The sequence below is a fragment of the Argopecten irradians genome, chromosome 3 (genome assembly GCF_041381155.1).
Source record: "Argopecten irradians isolate NY chromosome 3, Ai_NY, whole genome shotgun sequence".
Classification (NCBI taxonomy): domain Eukaryota; kingdom Metazoa; phylum Mollusca; class Bivalvia; order Pectinida; family Pectinidae; genus Argopecten; species Argopecten irradians.
In genome coordinates, this window is record NC_091136.1 from 65,996,911 (window position 1) to 66,021,276 (window position 24,366).

A 24,366-nucleotide genomic window follows, 5' to 3' on the forward strand; every position below is an offset into this window, starting at 1 on the left:
TAAGGGGTTCTTACAAAATGATAATAGACAGAATAGATAACTATAAGTAAGGTGGTTCTCTGGTACAAAACATTGATAAACTGACAGAATTAGATAACTATAAGTAAGGTGGTTCTCTGGTACAAAACATTGATAACTGACAGAATTAGATAACTATAAGTAAGGTGGTTCTCTGGTACAAAACATTGATAAACTGACAGAATTAGATAACTATAAGTAAAGGTGGTTCTCTGGTACAAAACATTGATATACTGACAGAATTAGATAACTATAAGTAAGGTGGTTCTCTGGTACAAAACATTGATATACTGACAGAATTAGATAACTATAAGTAAGGTGGTTCTCTGGTACAAAACATTGATATACTGACAGAATTAGATAACTATAAGTAAGGGTGGTTCTCTGGTACAAAACATTGATAAACTGACAGAATTAGATAACTATAAGTAAGGTGGTTCTCTGGTACAAAACATTGATAAACTGACAGAATTAGATAACTATAAGTAGGTGGTTCTCTGGTACAAAACATTGATAAACTGACAGAATTAGATAACTATAAGTAAGGTGGTTCTCTGGTACAAAACATTGATATACTGACAGAATTAGATAACTATAAGTAAGGTGGTTCTCTGGTACAAAACATTGATAAACTGACAGAATTAGATAACTATAAGATAGGGTGGTTCTCTGGTACAAAACATTGATAAACTGACAGAATTAGATAACTATAAGTAAGGTGGTTCTCTGGTACAAAACATTGATAAACTGACAGAATTAGATAACTATAAGTAAGGTGGTTCTCTGGTACAAAACATTGATAAACTGACAGAATTAGATAACTATAAGTAAGGTGGTTCTCTGGTACAAAACATTGATATACTGACAGAATTAGATAACTATAAGTAAGGTGGTTCTCTGGTACAAAACATTGATATACTGACAGAATTAGATAACTATAAGATAGGGTGGTTCTCTGGTACAAAACATTGATATACTGACAGAATTAGATAACTATAAGTAAGGTGGTTCTCTGGTACAAAACATTGATAAACTGACAGAATTAGATAACTATAAGTAAGGTGGTTCTCTGGTACAAAACATTGATATACTGACAGAATTAGATAACTATAAGATAGGGTGGTTCTCTGGTACAAAACATTGATATACTGACAGAATTAGATAACTATAAGTAAGGTGGTTCTCTGGTACAAAACATTGATAAACTGACAGAATTAGATAACTATAAGTAAGGTGGTTCTCTGGTACAAAACATTGATAAACTGACAGAATTAGATAACTATAAGTAAGGTGGTTCTCTGGTACAAAACATTGATAAACTGACAGAATTAGATAACTATAAGTAAGGTGGTTCTCTGGTACAAAACATTGATATACTGACAGAATTAGATAACTATAAGATAGGGTGGTTCTCTGGTACAAAACATTGATATACTGACAGAATTAGATAACTATAAGTAAGGTGGTTCTCTGGTACAAAACATTGATATACTGACAGAATTAGATAACTATAAGATAGGGTGGTTCTCTGGTACAAAACATTGATAAACTGACAGAATTAGATAACTATAAGATAGGGTGGTTCTCTGGTACAAAACATTGATATACTGACAGAATTAGATAACTATAAGATAGGGTGGTTCTCTGGTACAAAACATTGATATACTGACAGAATTAGATAACTATAAGATAAGGTGGTTCTCTGGTACAAAACATTGATATACTGACAGAATTAGATAACTATAAGTAAGGTGGTTCTCTGGTACAAAACATTGATAAACTGACAGAATTAGATAACTATAAGTAAGGTGGTTCTCTGGTACAAAACATTGATAAACTGACAGAATTAGATAACTATAAGTAAGGTGGTTCTCTGGTACAAAACATTGATATACTGACAGAATTAGATAACTATAAGTAAGGTGGTTCTCTGGTACAAAACATTGATATACTGACAGAATTAGATAACTATAAGTAAGGTGGTTCTCTGGTACAAAACATTGATATACTGACAGAATTAGATAACTATAAGATAGGGTGGTTCTCTGGTACAAAACATTGATAAACTGACAGAATTAGATAACTATAAGTAAGGTGGTTCTCTGGTACAAAACATTGATAAACTGACAGAATTAGATAACTATAAGATAGGGTGGTTCTCTGGTACAAAACATTGATAAACTGACAGAATTAGATAACTATAAGTAAGGTGTTTCTCTGGTACAAAACATTGATATACTGACAGAATTAGATAACTATAAGTAAGGTGGTTCTCTGGTACAAAACATTGATAAACTGACAGAATTAGATAACTATAAGTAAGGTGGTTCTCTGGTACAAAACATTGATATACTGACAGAATTAGATAACTATAAGTAAGGTGGTTCTCTGGTACAAAACATTGATAAACTGACAGAATTAGATAACTATAAGTAAGGTGGTTCTTCTGGTACAAAACATTGATAACTGACAGAATTAGATAACTATAAGTAAGGTGGTTCTCTGGTACAAAACATTGATATACTGACAGAATTAGATAACTATAAGTAGGGTGGTTCTCTGGTACAAAACATTGATATACTGACAGAATTAGATAACTATAAGATAGGGTGGTTCTCTGGTACAAAACATTGATATACTGACAGAATTAGATAACTATAAGTAAGGTGGTTCTCTGGTACAAAACATTGATATACTGACAGAATTAGATAACTATAAGATAGGGTGGTTCTCTGGTACAAAACATTGATATACTGACAGAATTAGATAACTATAAGATAAGGGTGGTTCTCTGGTACAAAACATTGATAAACTGACAGAATTAGATAACTATAAGATAGGGTGGTTCTCTGGTACAAAACATTGATAAACTGACAGAATTAGATAACTATAAGTAAGGTGGTTCTCTGGTACAAAACATTGATATACTGACAGAATTAGATAACTATAAGATAGGGTGGTTCTCTGGTACAAAACATTGATAAACTGACAGAATTAGATAACTATAATATAGGGTGGTTCTCTGGTACAAAACATTGATATACTGACAGAATTAGATAACTATAAGATAGGGTGGTTCTCTGGTACAAAACATTGATATACTGACAGAATTAGATAACTATAAGATAGGGTGGTTCTCTGGTACAAAACATTGATATACTGACAGAATTAGATAACTATAAGTAAGGTGGTTCTCTGGTACAAAACATTGATAAACTGACAGAATTAGATAACTATAAGATAGGGTGGTTCTCTGGTACAAAACATTGATATACTGACAGAATTAGATAACTATAAGATAGGGTGGTTCTCTGGTACAAAACATTGATAAACTGACAGAATTAGATAACTATAAGTAAGGTGGTTCTCTGGTACAAAACATTGATATACTGACAGAATTAGATAACTATAAGATAGGGTGGTTCTCTGGTACAAAACATTGATAAACTGACAGAATTAGATAACTATAAGTAAGGTGGTTCTCTGGTACAAAACATTGATATACTGACAGAATTAGATAACTATAAGATAGGGTGGTTCTCTGGTACAAAACATTGATATACTGACAGAATTAGATAACTATAAGATAGGGTGGTTCTCTGGTACAAAACATTGATATACTGACAGAATTAGATAACTATAAGTAAGGTGGTTCTCTGGTACAAAACATTGATAAGTGACAGGTGGTGGTTCTCTGGTACAAAACATTGATATACTGACAGAATTAGATAACTATAAGATAGGGTGGTTCTCTGGTACAAAACATTGATAAACTGACAGAATTAGATAACTATAAGTAAGGTGGTTCTCTGGTACAAAACATTGATATACTGACAGAATTAGATAACTATAAGTAAGGTGGTTCTCTGGTACAAAACATTGATATACTGACAGAATTAGATAACTATAAGATAGGGTGGTTCTCTGGTACAAAACATTGATAAACTGACAGAATTAGATAACTATAAGATAGGGTGGTTCTCTGGTACAAAACATTGATAAACTGACAGAATTAGATAACTATAAGATAGGGTGGTTCTCTGGTACAAAACATTGATATACTGACAGAATTAGATAACTATAAGTAAGGTGGTTCTCTGGTACAAAACATTGATAAACTGACAGAATTAGATAACTATAAGTAAGGTGGTTCTCTGGTACAAAACATTGATATACTGACAGAATTAGATAACTATAAGTAAGGTGGTTCTCTGGTACAAAACATTGATATACTGACAGAATTAGATAACTATAAGATAGGGTGGTTCTCTGGTACAAAACATTGATAAACTGACAGAATTAGATAACTATAAGATAGGGTGGTTCTCTGGTACAAAACATTGATATACTGACAGAATTAGATAACTATAAGATAGGGTGGTTCTCTGGTACAAAACATTGATATACTGACAGAATTAGATAACTATAAGATAGGGTGGTTCTCTGGTACAAAACATTGATAAACTGACAGAATTAGATAACTATAAGTAAGGTGGTTCTCTGGTACAAAACATTGATATACTGACAGAATTAGATAACTATAAGTAAGGTGGTTCTCTGGTACAAAACATTGATATACTGACAGAATTAGATAACTATAAGTAAGGTGGTTCTCTGGTACAAAACATTGATAAACTACAGAAAATCATCAGTTGGTAATGACAGTTAAAAATAAGTCTACAAATTGATAGATTGTGTAAATTAAGTATCAGTTACTAAATATAGAAATTCAACTCATCATAAACAATATACATTAAAATCACGAAAACCCAACTTATCCAATGGGACACTTTAATATGTACTAACATGGTATTTCCTCAAACTTACTTCCATACACGAAGCGTTCCCTGTCGTCTGTATGTATAGGGATACAACGATACTGGTTTTTCAGTCCAATATAACGCTGAACAACTTTCCTCATCCGTAGGTCCCATAGACACACCTATCAATCAATTAACTATAATATACCACTAGTAAAACATTAGCATATTGTAATCACATGTATACTTACTCATTGATTTGAATGTATGATAAAACATTAGCATATTGTAATCAAAATACAAAAAATGTACATGTATATAAGTGGTAACAAAGTCAAGATTGTTGTAATCTGTTCCTTTTAATCATATGATTTCCTCTTTTGTGATAACATTTACATTAACAATTAATATTGGTCGGTTATAACGAACACTCGGCAGTACAGTGTAGTGTAGAAAACGACTTCCGATCAATAAAATCCGGATCGTAGTGATTAATATTCGGTTCACTTCTCCAAACCAAACCCTCTCTAAACCGGCCGAAATTCTGTGCACCAACCATGATTGGTTTAAGGAAGTTCCACTGTATACTCATTCATTAGAATGTATGATAAAGTGTTTTATTGGTTTCCACATAATCATTTTACTATACACACTTTGTATATGTACCAGTATTCATATGCAGTGAACCTATTACAATTTTTTTGTTTTATTTTGATTGGTTTCTACTTTACACCATGATTTAGAATCACAATCAAATCACACATTAATCCTGAAGATAATAACTACTTACATGACCCTGGACATCACTAGCCAGAAGTTTGGAGTTGTCCTGGAGAAGTTGTAGACTACAGATACTACACGACTGACTCATGCTGGTTGTAGGGTGGGTTGATATACTGCGGAGGTCATGGCACAGAATCTGGTTGTTCCTTGTCCCTGTGTATAGGCAGTACCGGGTCTAGGGGAAATGATCCATGTATATAATTATCAAGTATAGACATTCTGTGAAGTCTATATGGTGTTAACTGAGATATTTATTTTAGATTCTACCAAGTCGGTTCAACACCATATTGACCAAAGTTTCTTAATTTCTGTATTGAATATTGATATTTCTTTCCAAATTCACATTTGCGTTACTTGATATGCTACAAATACAAGGAGAATGGCCTGAGGACATTTCTCTGTCAGAGGATGTTGGTGGGCACAGAGGAGTTATTATGGTCACAAAGGCAATATTGACCTGGATGCAACGTCATAATCATAATGGCAATGTTGACTCAGCATTTCTAAAAATAAATACACCAGTTCATTTGGAGAATACTGACCTCCATATTTTTCAAAGCATACGTAAATGTTATATATATATAAGTATGAAGTTCTAATGCCTTATATTATAGAAGAACCTGGAAAAGCTTTTTCTTAAACTGAGGTCAAAGGTCAAAGTATAGGTTCAATTGACCTGGTTTTGGGACACACCATCTCACTTAGGTGGAACACCAGACCAAGTATGAAGTTCCACAGCCTTTTGATATAGGAAATAGAGCCCGGACAAGGTTGGACAGATGGACACAATGTATAGGAAATAGAGCCCGGACAAGGTTGGACAGATGGACACAATGCATAGGAAATAGAGCCCGGACAAGGTTGGACAGATGGACACAATGCATAGGAAATAGAGCCCGGACAAGGTTGGACAGATGGACACAATGCATAGGAAATAGAGCCCGGACAAGGTTGGACAGATGGACACAATGCATAGGAAATAGACCCCGGACAAGGTTGGACAGATGGACACAATGCATAGGAAATAGAGCCCGGACAAGGTTGGACAGATGGACACAATGCATAGGATATAGAGCCCGGACAAGGTTGGACAGATGGACACAATGCAAACCAAGAGTCACCCTTGGTTCCCAATGGGAGACTAAGACATGGTCCTGATAACTACATACAATCTTTATCTGTCTATTCCATCTGTTCCTAAAACACTCACACATTTGAACTGCTAATTGTAAAAGTAACCATCTGTGTTTTTGACACTCTTACCTTTGTATCCAACACCTGTACCAGTGGATCACTGTTGTTTGTGTTAAGTTCCCTCTTACCTTTGTATCAAACACCTGTACCAGTGGATCACTGTTGTTAGTGTTAAGTTCCCTCTTACCTTTGTATCAAACTCCTGTACCAGTGGATCACTGTTGTTTATGTTAAGTTCCCTTTTAGCTTTGTATCAAACTCCTGTACCAGTGGATCACTGTTGTTAGTGTTAAGTTTCCTCTTACCTTTGTATCAAACACCTGTACCAGTGGATCACTGTTGTTTGTGTTAAGTTCCCTCTTACCTTTGTATCAAACACCTGTACCAGCGGATCACTGTTGTTTGTGATAAATTCCCTCTCACCTTTGTATCAAACACCTGTACCAGTGGATCACTGTTGTTTGTGTTAAGTTCCCTCTTACCTTTGTATCAAACACCTGTACCAGCGGATCACTGTTGTTTGTGATAAGTTCCCTCTTACCTTTGTATCAAACACCTGTACCAGTGGATTACTGTTGTTTGTGATAAGTTCCCTCTCACCTTTGTATCAAACACCTGTACCAGCGGATCACTGTTGTTTGTGTTAAGTTCCCTCTTACCTTTGTATCAAACACCTGTACCAGCGGATCACTGTTGTTTGTGTTAAGTTCCCTCTTACCTTTGTATCAAACACCTGTACACGTGGATCACTGTTGTTAGTGTTAAGTTCCCTCTTACCTTTGTATCAAACACCTGTACCAGTGGATCACTGTTGTTTGTGTTAAGTTCCCTCTTACCTTTGTATCAAACACCTGTACCAGTGGATCACTGTTGTTTGTGTTAAGTTCCCTCTTACCTTTGTATCAAACACCTGTACCAGTGGATCACTGTTGTTAGTGTTAAGTTCCCTCTTACCTTTGTATCCAACACCTGAACCAGTGGATCACTGTTGTTTGTGTTAAGTTCCCTCTTACCTTTGTATCAAACACCTGTACCAGTGGATCACTGTTGTTTGTGTTAAGTCCCCCCTTACTTTTGTATCAAACACCTGTACCAGTGGATCACTGTTGTTAGTGTTAAGTTCCCTCTTACCTTTGTATCTAACACCTGTACCAGTGGATCACTGTTGTTTGTGTTAAGTTCCCTCTTACCTTTGTATCAAACACCTGTACCAGTGTGGATCACTGTTGTTAGTGTTAAGTTCCCTCTTACCTTTGTATCTAACACCTGTACCAGTGGATCACTGTTGTTTGTGTTAAGTTCCCTCTTACCTTTGTATCAAACACCTGTACTAGTGGATCACTGTTGTTTGTGTTAAGTTCCCTCTTACCTTTGTATCTAACACCTGTACCAGTGGATCACTGTTGTTTGTGTTAAGTTCCCTCTTACCTTTGTATCTAACACCTGTACCAGTGGATCACTGTTGGTAGTGTTAAGTTCCCTCTTACCTTTGTATCCAACACCTGTACCAGTGGATCACTGTTGTTTGTGTTAAGTTCCCCCTTACCTTTGTATCAAACACCTGTACCAGTGGATCACTGTTGTTTGTGTTAAGTTCCCCCTTACCTTTGTATCAAACACCTGTACCAGTGGATCACTGTTGTTAGTGTTAAGTTCCCCCTTACCTTTGTATCAAACACCTGTACCAGTGGATCACTGTTGTTTGTGTTAAGTTCCCAGAGTCGCCTCGTCTCCACATCAAGCAACAGACCACACTTCTCACTGCCCACACTGAAGTTTTGTCCCTTTGTGTTCCAGGCACATGTCCATACACATTTGTGGCCTAAATCATAAATACTATTCCGGCTTCTGTCTGTAGTTGTTGGAAACTGACATATTTTGGCCATGCTCATGTCGTTGCCAGTCCAGGTAAGAGACATGGTCGTGTACAGAACATGTCGGACTTGATGTGTACTGCTGTTATGTCTAAGGTCCGCCCAACATACATTGGTCACTTTATCCCAAGCAAGTAGAAAAGACAAATCTGGAGCCTCCATATTGATACTTAAACGACTCTGAACATTCAATCGCTTCTCCCTTTTTATGTCCAACAGTTGAATACAGTAGTTACCTATTTCCTTTGTGCTCCAAAGTCCAAGAATGCAATCTGATTTCTCACCGACTACAATTTTCTGTAGATGTTCACACTTACGATAGACATTCTGATTCAGGCTTGCAAGATTCTGACACTTGGCAGGAGCTGAAGTAATGTTAGAAATTCTTTTAAATGCAAACAAACTATCCAACTGTTTATTTGATATTGAACCTGTACATATACCGTTCAAAAGATGAGGTAGATCACTGGATTTTTTATAACCTGTTTCACATGTTGTTAGTTTTTGTTTTTTACATGGTTTTGAACAAGATATTTCTTTTAACCGAAGTTGTTCCTTTTCTTTCCTTTGGATTGTCTCCCTTGTCACAGTACTGCTGCTACTGCTGTTGTGGTTGGGTTGGATGCGGAAGTATTTCCTCTTTTCTGTGTCATAGTAAAACCCTGGTATATCTACAAATCAATTAAGGAATCAGTGATATGTTAGCACACATGTTGGTATACCTAGTGTTGAATATTTAAGTTTGATACAGCTTAACCAATCTAGGGCATTGAAGAGCTAAAACTGTAATTTGAACATTAGCCCTGAACCCAGACTTAGACATTATGACAGATAGATGTGTGGTTTAGGGCCAGAGCACACTGCTATATCAAAACGTGGAATAAGCCGACACTGTTTGGTATCGGGCCAGGTCATCTCCGATTCATACAACTTACAAAATATTACCACCGAGAATCGCCACTTACCTTTGTCTTTTCAACAAATGAATAATTTATCTACTCATAGCCATCCATTTTATCACGCATGCTCTATTGTATCAACACGGTAGTTTCTTTTTCGCTTTTTTAAGCAAATCTCCTTCCTTATCGTCGGCATTTTTTCACAGTATGCTGCAAATCGCATTTAATCTCAATGGATTGCTATATTTGAGCAGATAAATGATTTCATTTGTTGAATAGATTAAGGTTAGTAGCGATTCTCGGTGATCAGTATGAATTGGGGATGATCAGCTGATACCAAATGGTGTCGGCTTATTCCACGTTTTGGTATAGCAGTGCGCTCTGGCCCTAAACCAGACATCGATATGTCTAAATCTGGTGTCAGGGCCAAAGTATCTCGGGCTATTTGATTATGTGTGCTTTTGTATCTTTACCTTCTTATTTATAAGATATGTGTTTATCATGTCATACGGCCATGTCATAAATATTGTAAGACACATGTGTAATAACATTATTGTGACGTAACATGTAGTTTTGACGTCATAATCTTTATATGACGTCGCATGATTGTCTCAGTAGATCTATGGAAAAGTCATTTCCGAGCCGGATTTCTACTGTGCTATATAAAGACAAAATCAAAATGTTTCACTTATATTTCTATTAATAAAAGTTATTTGATAAATAGAATCTTACATTAGTGACTATGTAATATGAAGTTTAATAATTTGATATGCCACTCGCCCAAAGGCTCGTGGCATATCAAATTATTGAACTTGTTTGATAAATTTCATATCACATAGTCACTAAGGTAAGATCCTCTATACCTAAAGAAGGAGGAGCTTGAGAAGGAAACTTTCTCTTTTGGATGTACAGATATCAAAATGGTTGTGATAGTCTGATTTAAAAAAAAAAAATTATAAATCATAGTTACAAATTAATCATTTTAACAATTTTGTCTCATAAATTATTGATATTAATTAATGACCATGGAGAGCACATTTTGTAAAGGATACCCATTTTATCTGCTGATGAGGCAACATTATTCCCAGCTGTAGACTTGCTGTGTTGACCAGAGTTTCCCTTGCTGTGTTGACTGGAGTTTCCCTTGCTGTATTGACCGGAGTTTCCCTTTTTCTGTCTGTTGATTTGATGTTCACGTGATAGGGAATTCTCTGATATTTTTGACCTTCTATCACTTCTGTAGGCTTTACTCTGCGAAGATTTACTTTCTGTATGACTTGAATCTGTGTCCTGTTGCTTCCATTTAGCTATCAACTTATTCCTTTTCATGACGTGCAATCTGTTATTAAATTATTTAAGTATGAAATATTGTGCATTAATGCATATGTATGAAAAATGTTAATGAAGGGATTTATTAGTATTTGCTGGGGTCATCTAAATTTATTAAGCTAACAATCTGACAAACCTACTATCTGTAGTTAAACATTGTAATTATTTCACATCCTTATATAACATCCAAATTAAGTATCCGGAGAAAGACCTAAGGCCAGTACCAGCAACCATTTGAGTACGAACTCTCAGAATTGGGACTATTTCATATATCCGAGTTATCGCCCCTGATCTTCGTTTTCCTAACTAAAACCGAAATAGTACAACAATGACAAAACAATACGTACACAAAGTATCCTACTGTCGGATCATTTATGCATAAAGACAAAATCCTATGTTGGATTTAACAAAATATATGCTACCATTTGGCCTCGTCATTACATACAAATGGTATCAATTGCACAAAGGCAAAAGAGTGTCGACTAACGTTATCCTAGAAGAGACATCAAAAAGACCCATCAAAAAGGTAGTTACACATTTCAATAAGACCAATCATCAATCTGATTCGTAAGCGTATTGAAGAGCTGGTTTTAATCAGATTGACCAATCATAAAAACTGAATATATTATAAAGGTTAAGAAAGAATAGATTACGAACCTTCGAATTTCAAATCAATCAAAATTTAAGAAGATACATTATAATGATATGGGCAGCTACTTTCTGTTTACAATTCTTACTTCCGGTATACTGAAATATATAAGAATGCTATATTAACGAAAAGAAAGAAGCCAATAGTTCCACTACTCATGCAAAACATATTGATATACCAAATAGTATGTTTAATTGTCAGTAAAGAAGCTAATTTCTCTCTTTTAGAATGATTGAATTTGTAATATATTGATATTTTCAAATAATATATGAAAAAAATATTCACCGATAATTTGCAATTTATATCAACTCAAACAATCATGGCGGTCACGCACGTGGAATCGACGAAGATGAATGTTGATTTAGAGTCTGACGACGACGATATAGATGACAGTGAAATCGAAACAGGTTTGTTTTTATTGTTGTAGGCTTTTCTCGAAAACGAAAATATTTGGATACGATTAAAGCGTGTTTTGAATGAAAATAGTGTGTACTGTTTACCTTCAGATATTTGTAAAATCACCAGACTGAAAGCTTTCAAAACAGCCCTCACAAAACTACCATAAAAATTCATACTTTAAAAAAAAATTCATTCTATACTCAATTCTTGGTATTTATTACACCACCACATGACATAATCTTCATCCTGTTGAAGGTGGTCATTATTACGTAGAAGTTGAAGTAGAAGTAGAAAGTACTGGCGGTATTGCTCTCCAGAATGTAAATAACAGCACAGGAGTTTGGCATTCTGTCAATAATATATAAGCTTAGTATAAATATATATATATAAAAATACCGCTATATACTATATAAAAACACTTGATGTTTTTATACAATACATAGGGGTATTTTTTATGTATTTATACTATATATTATTGACAGAACGTCAAACTCCTCTGTACATGTATACTGACGTCTGTAACAAACTCGTCGTTAGCTCCCGTTTGATGTGTCATACCATTCGTCTGACTACTTATCTATTCTGGTGTTACCTGGTTGTACCACCAGTATGGTCGCTCTGTTGAGACTGATATGTAGTTGGAAGGGTGCCTCCAGTATGTGGCTCTGTTGAGACTGATATGTAGTTGGAAGGGTGCCTCCAGTATGTGGCTCTGTTGAGACTGATATGTAGTTGGAAGGGTGCCTCCAGTATGTGGCTCTGTTGAGACTGATATGTAGTTGGAAGGGTGCCTCCAGTATGTGGCTCTGTTGAGACTGATATGTAATTGGAAGGGTGCCTCCAGTATGTGGCTCTGTTGAGACTGATATGTAGTTGGAAGGGTGCCTCCAGTATGTGGCTCTGTTGAGACTGATATGTAGTAGGAAGGGTGCCTCCAGTATGTCGCTCTGTTGATACTGATATGTAGTTGGAAGGGTGCCTCCAGTATGTGGCTCTGTTGAGACTGATATGTAATTGGAAGGGTGCCTCCAGTATGTGGCTCTGTTGAGACTGATATGTAGTAGGAAGGGTGCCTCCAGTATGTGGCTCTGTTGAGACTGATATGTAGTTGGAAGGGTGCCTCCAGTATGTGGCTCTGTTGAGACTGATATGTAGTTGGAAGGGTGCCTCCAGTATGTGGCTCTGTTGAGACTGATATGTAGTTGGAAGGGTGCCTCCAGTATGTGGCTCTGTTGAGACTGATATGTAGTTGGAAGGGTGCCTCCAGTATGTGGTTCTGTTGAGACTGATACAGTCGAAACTCGTTATCTCGAAATTCAACGGACCAACGAAAATAATTCGACTCATCCGGAATTCGACTCAAACGTAATGCCATTAGGTTTGGTCAGAACGTGGTTTTCAATGGTCCTATATCTTATGACAGCCAGGTACATGCCTCTTACCGTGATCAGCATATTATCGTGATTTTGCAACTTATAAGGTTTTATTAAATCTTTTTATTTATATTTTGGGATATTTTAAATACATTTGTAAATAAAAAAAATGAATTACGATAATATGATCGTCACGATAATAGGCATGCACCCTGATTTCCCGGTGGTATACGTATACTGACTTCAATGGTTCACACATCAAACTTATACGGAATTTGGTAACTGAACAAATAAAAACAAGCATCTTTCTTATTTCAGAATTTAATGGTATTTCAAAATAGTAAAATAAACAATAGTTTTCACCAACCGTGAGCAGACTACACTCTCCATTTCTACTGGTTAATATAATTTACGGTAAATGAAACGAAAGTATGTTTCTATACCTACGAAGAAATACATTGTATGACTAAGATACTAGTACATCTGCAACGACTAGTTAAACATTTAACATTGTGGGTTTGTTAAATTATTTTGCACTATCAACATTCCATACAAACCTTAGAAAACACTTTCGTTTCTAATGATTCCTAAACAAACACGCTTCCGGTCATGATCAGCCACGCTGATCGAGCCATGCTGAGTGTGATTGTGAAAACACGCATCGTGTTTAAGTACAGGTAAGTCACAATTGTAAAGTGACACTAATAAGGAAGCCAGACTTGAGAGGATTATTAAACAATTATTAATTAGCAGTCATTGTTGTAGTATGTTTCCATAGGCCTGAATCTGCATATACCGATCGCGATATGTGCAGGTAAACCAATCACGTATTACTACAAACCTCAGATGAATTTCAATTCTTTGTATCCATGTTATATTTACGTAATTGTTGGTTTTTTTTTATCTAAAATTTGACTGAAATTAAATTCGAGATAGCGACTATTTTTTTCACTGAATATCCGTTCGAGGGACCAGGAATTGACTTTGACACAACCGGAGTTTCGAGTCATCGAAATTCGAGTCATCCGATCTTAAAATACATACACAAAGAAGGACAAAAAACGGGACTTGAAAATTAATTCGACTCAACCGGAATTTCGACTCAAGCGATTTTGAGATAACGAGTTTCGACTGTATGTAGTTTGAAGGGTGCCTCCAGTATGTTGCTCTGTTGAGACTGATATGTAGTTGGAAGGGTGCCTCCAGTATGTGGCTCTGTTGAGACTGATATGTAGTAGGAAGGGTGCCTCCAGTATGTGGCTCTGTTGAGACTGATATGTAGTTGGAAGGGTGCCTCCAGTATGTGGCTCTGTTGAGACTGATATGTAGTTGGAAGGGTGCCTCCAGTATGTGGCTCTGTTGAGACTGATATGTAGTTGGAAGGGTGCCTCCAGTATGTGGCTCTGTTGAGACTGATATGTAGTAGGAAGGGTGCCTCCAGTATGTGGCTCTGTTGAGACTGATATGTAGTAGGAAGGGTGCCTCCAGTATGTGGCTCTGTTGAGACTGATATGTAGTAGGAAGGGTGCCTCCAGTATGTGGCTCTGTTGAGACTGATATGTAGTTGGAAGGGTGCCTCCAGTATGTGGTTCTGTTGAGACTGATATGTAGTTGGAAGGGTGCCTCCAGTATGTGGCTCTGTTGAGACTGATATGTAGTTGGAAGGGTGTCTCCAGTATGTGGCTCTGTTGAGACTGATATGTAGTAGGAAGGGTGCCTCCAGTATGTGGCTCTGTTGAGACTGATATGTAGTTGGAAGGGTGCCTCCAGTATGTGGTTCTGTTGAGACTGATATGTAATTGGAAGGGTGCCTCCAGTATGTCGCTCTATTGAGACTGATATGTAGTAGGAAGGGTGCCTCCAGTATATATGTGGCTCTGTTGTGACTGTTATGTAGTTGGAAGGGTGCCTCCAGTATGTGGCTCTGTTGAGACTGATATGTAGTAGGAAGGGTGCCTCCAGTATGTGGCTCTGTTGAGACTGATATGTAGTTGGAAGGGTGCCTCCAGTATGTTGCTCTGTTGAGACTGATATGTAGTTGGAAGGGTGCCTCCAGTATGTGGCTCTGTTGAGACTGATATGTAGTAGGAAGGGTGCCTCCAGTATGTGGCTCTGTTGAGACTGATATGTAGTAGGAAGGGTGCCTCCAGTATGTGGCTCTGTTGAGACTGATATGTAGTTGGAAGGGTGCCTCCAGTATGTGGCTCTGTTGAGACTGATATGTAGTTGGAAGGGTGCCTCCAGTATGTTGCTCTGTTGAGACTGATATGTAGTAGGAAGGGTGCCTCCAGTATGTGGCTCTGTTGAGACTGATATGTAGTAGGAAGGGTGCCTCCAGTATGTGGCTCTGTTGAGACTGATATGTAGTAGGAAGGGTGCCTCCAGTATGTGGTTCTGTTGAGACTGATATGTAGTAGGAAGGGTGCCTCCAGTATGTGGCTCTGTTGAGACTGATATGTAGTAGGAAGGGTGCCTCCAGTATGTGGCTCTGTTGGGACTGATATGTAGTAGGAAGGGTGCCTCCAGTATGTGGCTCTGTTGAGACTGATATGTAGTTGGAAGGGTGCCTCCAGTATGTGGTTCTGTTGAGACTGATATGTAGTAGGAAGGGTGCCTCCAGTATGTCGCTCTATTGAGACTGATATGTAGTAGGAAGGGTGCCTTGAGATGACCTGGCTGCAAGAGGACTTATCTGTTAGCGTCAAGGAAATTGGAGTACCCTTGTAAACTCTTGATAATCCCACGTTCATATCAACATTCAATTCTTCTTCTTACTTTCCAAATGTCAGCCATACTCATTACTGATATGTAAAATGTAACAGTATTACTATAGTAGTGTCAATTCTTGCAGATGGAGAAGATGAAGATGATGTAGAAGTATTGAAAAGTGGTGATGAGGAATCAAGTGATGATGAGGTTTCTGGCGCAGATGAAGTATCTGATGCTGATGAAGGGTCGGGCGACGATGAAGCGTCTGGAGATGAAGGGTCGGGCGACGATGAAGCGTCTGGAGATGAAGGGTCGGGCGATGATGAAGCATCTGGAGATGATGCTCCAGGAAAGTCCCAAAAGGCTGGTTTGGCTAATGCCATGGCAAAGATTTTAGGGAAACAGCTGCCAAAACACACCCAAGCTATTCTTGCTAAGGGGACAAGTGATAAAGAAATCAATCGTAAAAGACAAGCAAAGATAACTGAAGATGATGGTACTGAAAAAAAATCTAAGCTGAGTGATGAGTCAAAGGAAAGCCTTGCAAGTTTAGAAAAGGTGAACATTGTTTTAGAACTCACTGCAAATGCATGTAGTCATAAAGCTTTTTCTTGAACTTACTGGTTGAAATTAAAGTAAAAGACCTCTCTTTGCAGATTTTATTGTTATGTAAAAAATCAGGTGTACATTATTGACTATTCATGACTGAGATAAAACTTTTTCTTCTGCAAATATTACAAATTAAATTATCTTTCTTATCGTTGACAAAATTTACAAGTGCTTTTGTGAACTGAGCACCATTTTTAATCTTCTTATTATGCCTAGAAACGTCTTTGGGAGGCAATGGGCAGAACCAAACCAGACCCATTAGAGCGTGACAAGGAAAAGGCACTTCAAAGGATGGCTCAGAGGTTTGTAGTTTGAAAGAATATTTCCATATCATTATAAACATGTTATATAGAATATGACTATTGAAATAATTTGGTGCATTTACAACTTTGTTGTGTAAACAAAAGGCAAAATATATCAAAGCTTTCGTCAGGGTTTTACTTTGAAAATACACTATGCCATTAATGAGGAAAGGGAAAACTGGAGTACTCCAGAAAACCACTGAACTCGCAAGAGGTGAAAAGCTACACCTTAACCACTCTGACTCTGCAGCAACTACAGACCCATGTCAACTTGAATGTGCGAGATTCCCATAAAATATGGATATGTTTCAACAAATGATCGTATCGTGTTGCGAATAGCAATTTATTATCAGAAGATGGTAATTGAATGTGTTGAATCTTTACATGCTAGGAAGAATAGATCAGTAATATTTTGAGTTGAATGTTGTACTTTAGAAAAATATTATATAAATTACAGGGGAGTGGTAAAGCATTTTAATGCTGTAGATATGTAATAGTTTGAGTTGCATGTTTTAGAAGAGTTTTATACTAATTACAGGGGAGTGGTACAGCATTTTAATGCTGTAGATATGTAATAGTTTGAGTTGCATGTTTTAGAAGAGTTTTATACTAATTACAGGGGAGTGGTACAGCATTTTAATGCTGTAGATATGTAATAGTTTGAGTTGCATGTTTTAGAAGAGTTTTATACTAATTACAGGGGAATGGTACAGCTATTTGATGCTGTAGATATGTAATATTTTGAGTTGCGTGATTTAGAAGAGTATTATATAAATTACAGGGGAGTGGTACAGCTATTTAACGCTGTACGTAAACAACAGAAGATACTGGAGGAGAAAAGTACAGGGCTGACTGAAGCAAAGAAAGCAAAGGTTGTTGGCAATCTGACAAAGGGCAAGTTTCTGGATATACTGAAAGGCACAGAAAGTAATGTAAAGGCTCAGCCAGACAAGGAGCTGGACAAAGTAAAGGTTAGTGTTGTAAAGTCATCTAAGATATCAGGAACAGTAAGGCTCTAAAACTTATTTACTGCCAGTAATTGTAAAAATGATTGGGCTGACCCCCCGGGGACCTGAGGGGTGGGGTCAAAAGGGGTCAATTTGGCTATTTCCACATAAATGACTTCTTCTCTGCAACTAAGCATTGGATAGCACTCATAATGCAATAGTAGCATCCTTATAGGGCGGGGATTCAAAATTGAATGATGGGGCTGACCCCCTGGGGGCCTGAGGGGCGGGGCCAAAGGGGATTAATTTGGCTATTTCCATATAAACAAGTCTCTTAAACCAAGCATGGGATAGCACTCATAATGCAATGGTAGGATCCATATAGGGTGGGGATTGAAAATTGTGCCGGAGAGTTGGGGTCAAAAGGGGTCAATTTGACTATTTCGATGTAAACAAGTTCTTCTCTGAAACTAAGCATCATCATTATATGGTTGGGATTCAAAATTAAACAAATTGTGGGGTCAATTTTGTCTAATTGTAAGAGTCTTTATGATAATTACTAAAAAAAATAGTGATACAGGCCCTCTGGGCCTCTTGTTCTCAAAATCTTTGCCTAGTTGTACAACTAGATAACAGCCACATCATTATTATTCCAAATATACCCTGTATGTTAATGTCAATTAAAATATACCCTGTATGTTAATGTCAATCCAAATATACCCTGTATGGTAATGTCACTATAAATATACCCTGTACCGTCGTTATGTTAATGTCAGTATATGTTGGACTATACAATACTGGTTTAATTTTATATAATACTGGTTTGTCTGGTTTTTATGTGTAATACTGGTTTATTTTTCTCCCCAGATTAGGGAGGAGCCAGAAGGGAAATGGAGTATATTACGTGAGGACTTTATGATGGGAGCTAAAATGAAGGACTGGGACCAACAGAGTAGTGATAGTGATGATGGGTCTAATAATCGTGAGCCGTCAGACGATTCAGACGACGGTTAGAGTGTGTTGTATCAGCAATGGGGGGGGCGGGGGTTGTTTTATGTATAAAAATTGTTAACAAAATGCTTTTTTTGTTTTTACTTTCACTTTTGATCAACATTTTATACTTGGGTCACTTTATCAATCACAACTTAAATAACTTCCCTTCTATGAAACCTATCTAAAGTTTCCTTCAATCTTGTCATCATTTCGATTTCCGAAGGAATATCATCTCTACAACAGATTAAGTCATCTACAGCCATTTTCAGATTTAACATTCATCTCAAGAATCGGTCTTATAATGTGATCGGTTGATCTTAGCCTTTATCAAATACATACCGTTTGTACCAAATTGGTAAAGCACCATCTAATGGAACACATGTGAAATTTTCCAAGATGGCAACACTCAAATGAAAGACACTTCAAATGTAAAAATGAAGTATTTCCTATCCTAACAAAAAAACAAATATAAAAAGCAATACCTTTATAATATATTCAGCAAATATTTAATTACATATCTATACAATGTCATTAAATAAATATTTTCTGTCTTGCTTCCAACAAAGAAAATATTTGGATGACAACAGGTTTGCTCTCCGAGACTCTAATTCAAATCTGGAAATGTTAATGATATCTTATGATTAATCCTAAAATTATATACCATATACAGATACACATTAGGAAAATTTCCATCACAATATTAGTAACAAGACAACCAAACTGTGAAAAGCTCCATCTACAGTTGGTGAAAGATTCTGGTTTTGTCAATATGTATCTAGTGTTGCAGATGTCTACCATTTACTAGTAAAGAGAAATTATGTGGGAAGTTGTCTCTGTAGTCCAGGTAGTGGTATGTTATTATCAAAGCAGAACACACATCAAATGTTGCAATTTTTATTTTTTTTTACATCCTCTCGTGCTAATATCACAGACATATGGAGAAATCGTATGGCAGTAGGGAAGATAGAAGTATGTAACCTGATCGAAGTGGATGATATATTAATTTACAAGTACCCTAGTATATGTTATTTGATATTTTATGGTAATACATTGTATGATAAATAAATATTAACATTTGTCTGAAGAAATATTCAAACATCAAGATCTTTAACATATCTAATTATCTATATAACTCCTAAAGAGACTACTATTCATAGAAGTCGTAAAAATCATCCTTTTCCTCGTCGGTTTTCCTGCCCATCGGTATTTCTGGCTCTGTGTCTGTATCTAGGTCAGAACTGAACTGAATACCTGCAAAACAAAAATAACTTCAGTCATATATCTTATAAAATACATGGTTGACAACCTGAAGAAATATCCTTAATAGTCCTTTATCTTATAGAATAGGTGGTTGACAACCTTATATAAGATTACATTAGTCATATATCTTATAGAATAGGTGGTTGACAACCGTATGTAAGATGACTATTAATCATATATCTTATAGAATAGGTGGTTGACAACCGTATGTAAGATTACTATTAGTCATATATCTTATAGAATAGGTGGTTGACAACCTTATATAAGATTACATTAGTCATATATCTTATAGAATAGGTGGTTGACAACCTTATATAAGATTACATTAGTAATATATCTTATAGAATACCTGGTTGACAACCTTAGGTAAGATCCTAATAGTTCTTAATCTTAAAGAATTTATAAGTAGCTGCTTTATATATGAATCTAAATAGCTATGGTTACATAGAACCTTACAGATGGTGAGGATGTTGGGAGAAAACACAGAACCTTACAGATGGTGAGGATGTTCGGGAGAAAACACAGAACCTTACAGATGGTGAGGATGTTTGGGAGAAAACACAGAACCTTACAGATGGTGAGGATGTTTGGGAGAAAACACAGAACCTTACAGATGGTGAGGATGTTTGGGAGAAAACACAGAACCTTCAGATGGTGAGGAGGTTTGGGAGAAAACACAGAACCTTACAGATGGTGAGGATGTTTGGGAGAAAACATAGAACCTTACAGATGGTGAGGATGATGATTGGGAGAAAACATAGAACCTTACAGATGGTGAGGATGTTTGGGAGAAAACACAGAACCTTACAGATGGTGAGGATGTTCGGGAGAAAACACAGAACCTTACAGATGGTGAGGAGGTTTGGGAGAAAACACAGAACCTTACAGATGGTGAGGATGTGTGGGAGAAAACACAGATCTTACAGATGGTGAGGATGTTTGGGAGAAAACACAGAACCTTACAGATGGTGAGGATGTGTGGGAGAAAACACAGAACCTTACAGATGGTGAGGATGTTCGGGAGAAAACACAGAACCTTACAGATGGTGAGGAGGTTTGGGAGAAAACACAGAACCTTACAGATGGTGAGGATGTGTGGGAGAAAACATAGAACCTTACAGATGGTGAGGATGTTCGGGAGAAAACACAGACAGAACCTTACAGATGGTGAGGAGGTTTGGGAGAAAACACAGAACCTTACAGATGGTGAGGATGTGTGGGAGAAAACACAGAACCTTACAGATGGTGAGGATGTGTGGGAGAAAACACAGAACCTTACAGATGGTGAGGAGGTTTGGGAGAAAACACAGATCTTACAGATGGTGAGGATGTTTGGGAGAAAACACAGAACCTTACAGATGGTGAGGATGTTTGGGAGAAAACACAGAACCTTACAGATGGTGAGGATGTTTGGGAGAAAACACAGAACCTTACAGATGGTGAGGATGTTTGGGAGAAAACACAGAACCTTACAGATGGTGAGGATGTTTGGGAGAAAACACAGAACCTTACAGATGGTGAGGATGTGTGGGAGAAAACACAGAACCTTACAGATGGTGAGGATGTTTGGGAGAAAACACAGAACCTTACAGATGGTGAGGATGTTTGGGAGAAAACACAGAACCTTACAGATGGTGAGGATGTTTGGGAGAAAACACAGAACCTTCAGATGGTGAGGAGGTTTGGGAGAAAACACAGAACCTTCATATGGTGAGGATGTTAGGGAGAAAACACGGAACCTTACAGATGGTGAGGATGTGTGGGAGAAAACACAGAACCTTCAGATGGTGAGGATGTTTGGGAGAAAACACAGAACCTTACAGATGGTGAGGATGTTTGGGAGAAAACACAGATCTTACAGATGGTGAGGATGATTGGGAGAAAACACAGATCTTACAGATGGTGAGGATGATTGGGAGAAAACACAGATCTTACAGATGGTGAGGATGTTTGAGAGAAAACACAGAACCTTACAGATGGTGAGGATGTGTGGGAGAAAACACAGAACCTTACAGATGGTGAGGATGTGTGGGAGAAAACACAGAACCTTACAGATGGTGAGGATGTTTGGGAGAAAACACAGATCTTACAGATGGTGAGGAGGTTTGGGAGAAAACACAGAACCTTACAGATGGTGAGGATGTGTGGGAGAAAACACAGAACCTTACAGATGGTGAGGATGTTTGGGAGAAAACACAGATCTTACAGATGGTGAGGATGATTGGGAGAAAACACAGATCTTACAGATGGTGAGGATGTTTGGGAGAAAACACAGAACCTTACAGATGGTGAGGATGTGTGGGAGAAAACAAGAAAAACACAGAACCTTACAGATGGTGAGGATGTGTGGGAGAAAACACAGAACCTTACAGATGGTGAGGATGTTCGGGAGAAAACACAGAACCTTACAGATGGTGAGGAGGTTTGGGAGAAAACACAGAACCTTACAGATGGTGAGGATGTGTGGGAGAAAACACAGAACCTTACAGATGGTGAGGATGTTTGGGAGAAAACACAGATCTTACAGATGGTGAGGATGTTTGAGAGAAAACACAGAACCTTACAGATGGTGAGGATGTGTGGGAGAAAACACAGAACCTTACAGATGGTGAGGATGTGTGGGAGAAAACACAGATCTTACAGATGGTGAGGATGTTTGAGAGAAAACACAGAACCTTACAGATGGTGAGGATGTGTGGGAGAAAACACAGAACCTTACAGATGGTGAGGATGTGTGGGAGAAAACACAGAACCTTACAGATGGTGAGGATGTTTGGGAGAAAACACAGATCTTACAGATGGTGAGGATGTTTGGGAGAAAACACAGAACCTTACAGATGGTGAGGATGTTTGGGAGAAAACACAGAACCTTACAGATGGTGAGGATGTTTGGGAGAAAACACAGAACCTTACAGATGGTGAGGATGTGTGGGAGAAAACATAGAACCTTCAGATGGTGAGGATGTTTGGGAGAAAACACAGAACCTTACAGATGGTGAGGATGTTTGGGAGAAAACACAGAACCTTACAGATGGTGAGGATGTTGGGAGAAAACACAGAACCTTACAGATGGTGAGGAGGTTTGGGAGAAAACACAGAACCTTACAGATGGTGAGGATGTTTGGGAGAAAACATAGAACCTTACAGATGGTGAGGATGTTTGGGAGAAAACACAGAACCTTCAGATGGTGAGGATGTGTGGGAGAAAACACAGAACCTTACAGATGGTGAGGATGTTTGGGAGAAAACACAGAACCTTACAGATGGTGAGGATGTTTGGGAGAAAACACAGAACCTTACAGATAGTGAGGATGTTTGGGAGAAAACACAGATCTTACAGATGGTGAGGATGTTTGGGAGAAAACACAGAACCTTACAGATGGTGAGGATGTTTGGGAGAAAACACAGAACCTTACAGATGGTGAGGATGTTTGGGAGAAAACACAGAACCTTACAGATGGTGAGGATGTGTGGGAGAAAACACAGAACCTTACAGATGGTGAGGATGTTAGGGAGAAAACACAGAACCTTACAGATGGTGAGGATGTTTGGGAGAAAACACAGAACCTTACAGATGGTGAGGATGTTTGGGAGAAAACACAGAACCTTACAGATGGTGAGGATGTTTGGGAGAAAACATAGAACCTTACAGATGGTGAGGATGTGTGGGAGAAAACATAGAACCTTACAGATGGTGAGGATGTTTGGGAGAAAACATAGAACCTTACAGATGGTGAGGATGTTTGGGAGAAAACACAGAACCTTACAGATGGTGAGGATGTTTGGGAGAGAAAACACAGAACACAGACAGATGGTGAGGATGTTTGGGAGAAAACATAGAACCTTACAGATGGTGAGGATGTTTGGGAGAAAACACAGAACCTTACAGATGGTGAGGATGTTTGGGAGAAAACATAGAACCTTACAGATGGTGAGGATGTTTGGGAGAAAACACAGAACCTTACAGATGGTGAGGATGTGTGGGAGAAAACACAGAACCTTACAGATGGTGAGGATGTTTGGGAGAAAACACAGAACCTTACAGATGGTGAGGATGTTTGGGAGAAAACACAGAACCTTACAGATGGTGAGGATGTTTGGGAGAAAACACAGAACCTTACAGACGGTGAGGATGTTTGGGAGAAAACATAGAACCTTACAGATGGTGAGGATGTTTGGGAGAAATGGTATTTTGAAATAATCTCCAGCATAACAAAACAGGATGTGTAACAAGCCGCACAACTCATTTACTTGGTCTGTGTTAATGA

General features: G+C 37.6%; 3 protein-coding genes across 6 annotated transcripts in view; 1 reads left to right on the plus strand and 2 right to left on the minus strand.

Moving 5' to 3' along the window:
- Positions 1–4,819: 4,819 nt before the first annotated feature.
- On the minus strand, positions 4,820–11,600 carry LOC138319798 (DDB1- and CUL4-associated factor 4-like). Its single transcript, XM_069262931.1, has 5 exons — positions 11,515–11,600; positions 10,581–10,867; positions 8,420–9,300; positions 5,569–5,736; positions 4,820–4,960 (listed from the first exon to the last, which is right to left on the minus strand). Exons 2-5 carry the CDS (start codon positions 10,855–10,857, stop codon positions 4,820–4,822), a joined length of 1,467 nt encoding a protein of 488 aa, XP_069119032.1. The 5' UTR covers positions 10,858–10,867; positions 11,515–11,600.
- Positions 11,601–11,815: 215 nt separating this feature from the next.
- Positions 11,816–18,922, plus strand: LOC138319380 (RRP15-like protein). Its single transcript, XM_069262482.1, has 5 exons — positions 11,816–11,913; positions 16,130–16,545; positions 16,813–16,898; positions 17,680–17,869; positions 18,713–18,922. Exons 1-5 carry the CDS (start codon positions 11,826–11,828, stop codon positions 18,857–18,859), a joined length of 927 nt encoding a protein of 308 aa, XP_069118583.1. The 5' UTR covers positions 11,816–11,825; the 3' UTR covers positions 18,860–18,922.
- A 796-nt stretch (positions 18,923–19,718) lies between these two features.
- LOC138319379 (centrosomal protein kizuna-like) overlaps positions 19,719–24,366 on the minus strand; it is a 29,001-nt gene continuing 24,353 nt past the window's right edge. For all 4 annotated transcript variants that reach the window (XM_069262481.1, XM_069262479.1, XM_069262480.1 and 1 more), the window contains one exon: positions 19,719–20,089. In XM_069262481.1, coding sequence (XP_069118582.1) covers positions 19,986–20,089 — 104 coding nt within the window. In that variant the 3' untranslated portion in view covers positions 19,719–19,985. The remainder of the gene's footprint in view (positions 20,090–24,366) is intronic.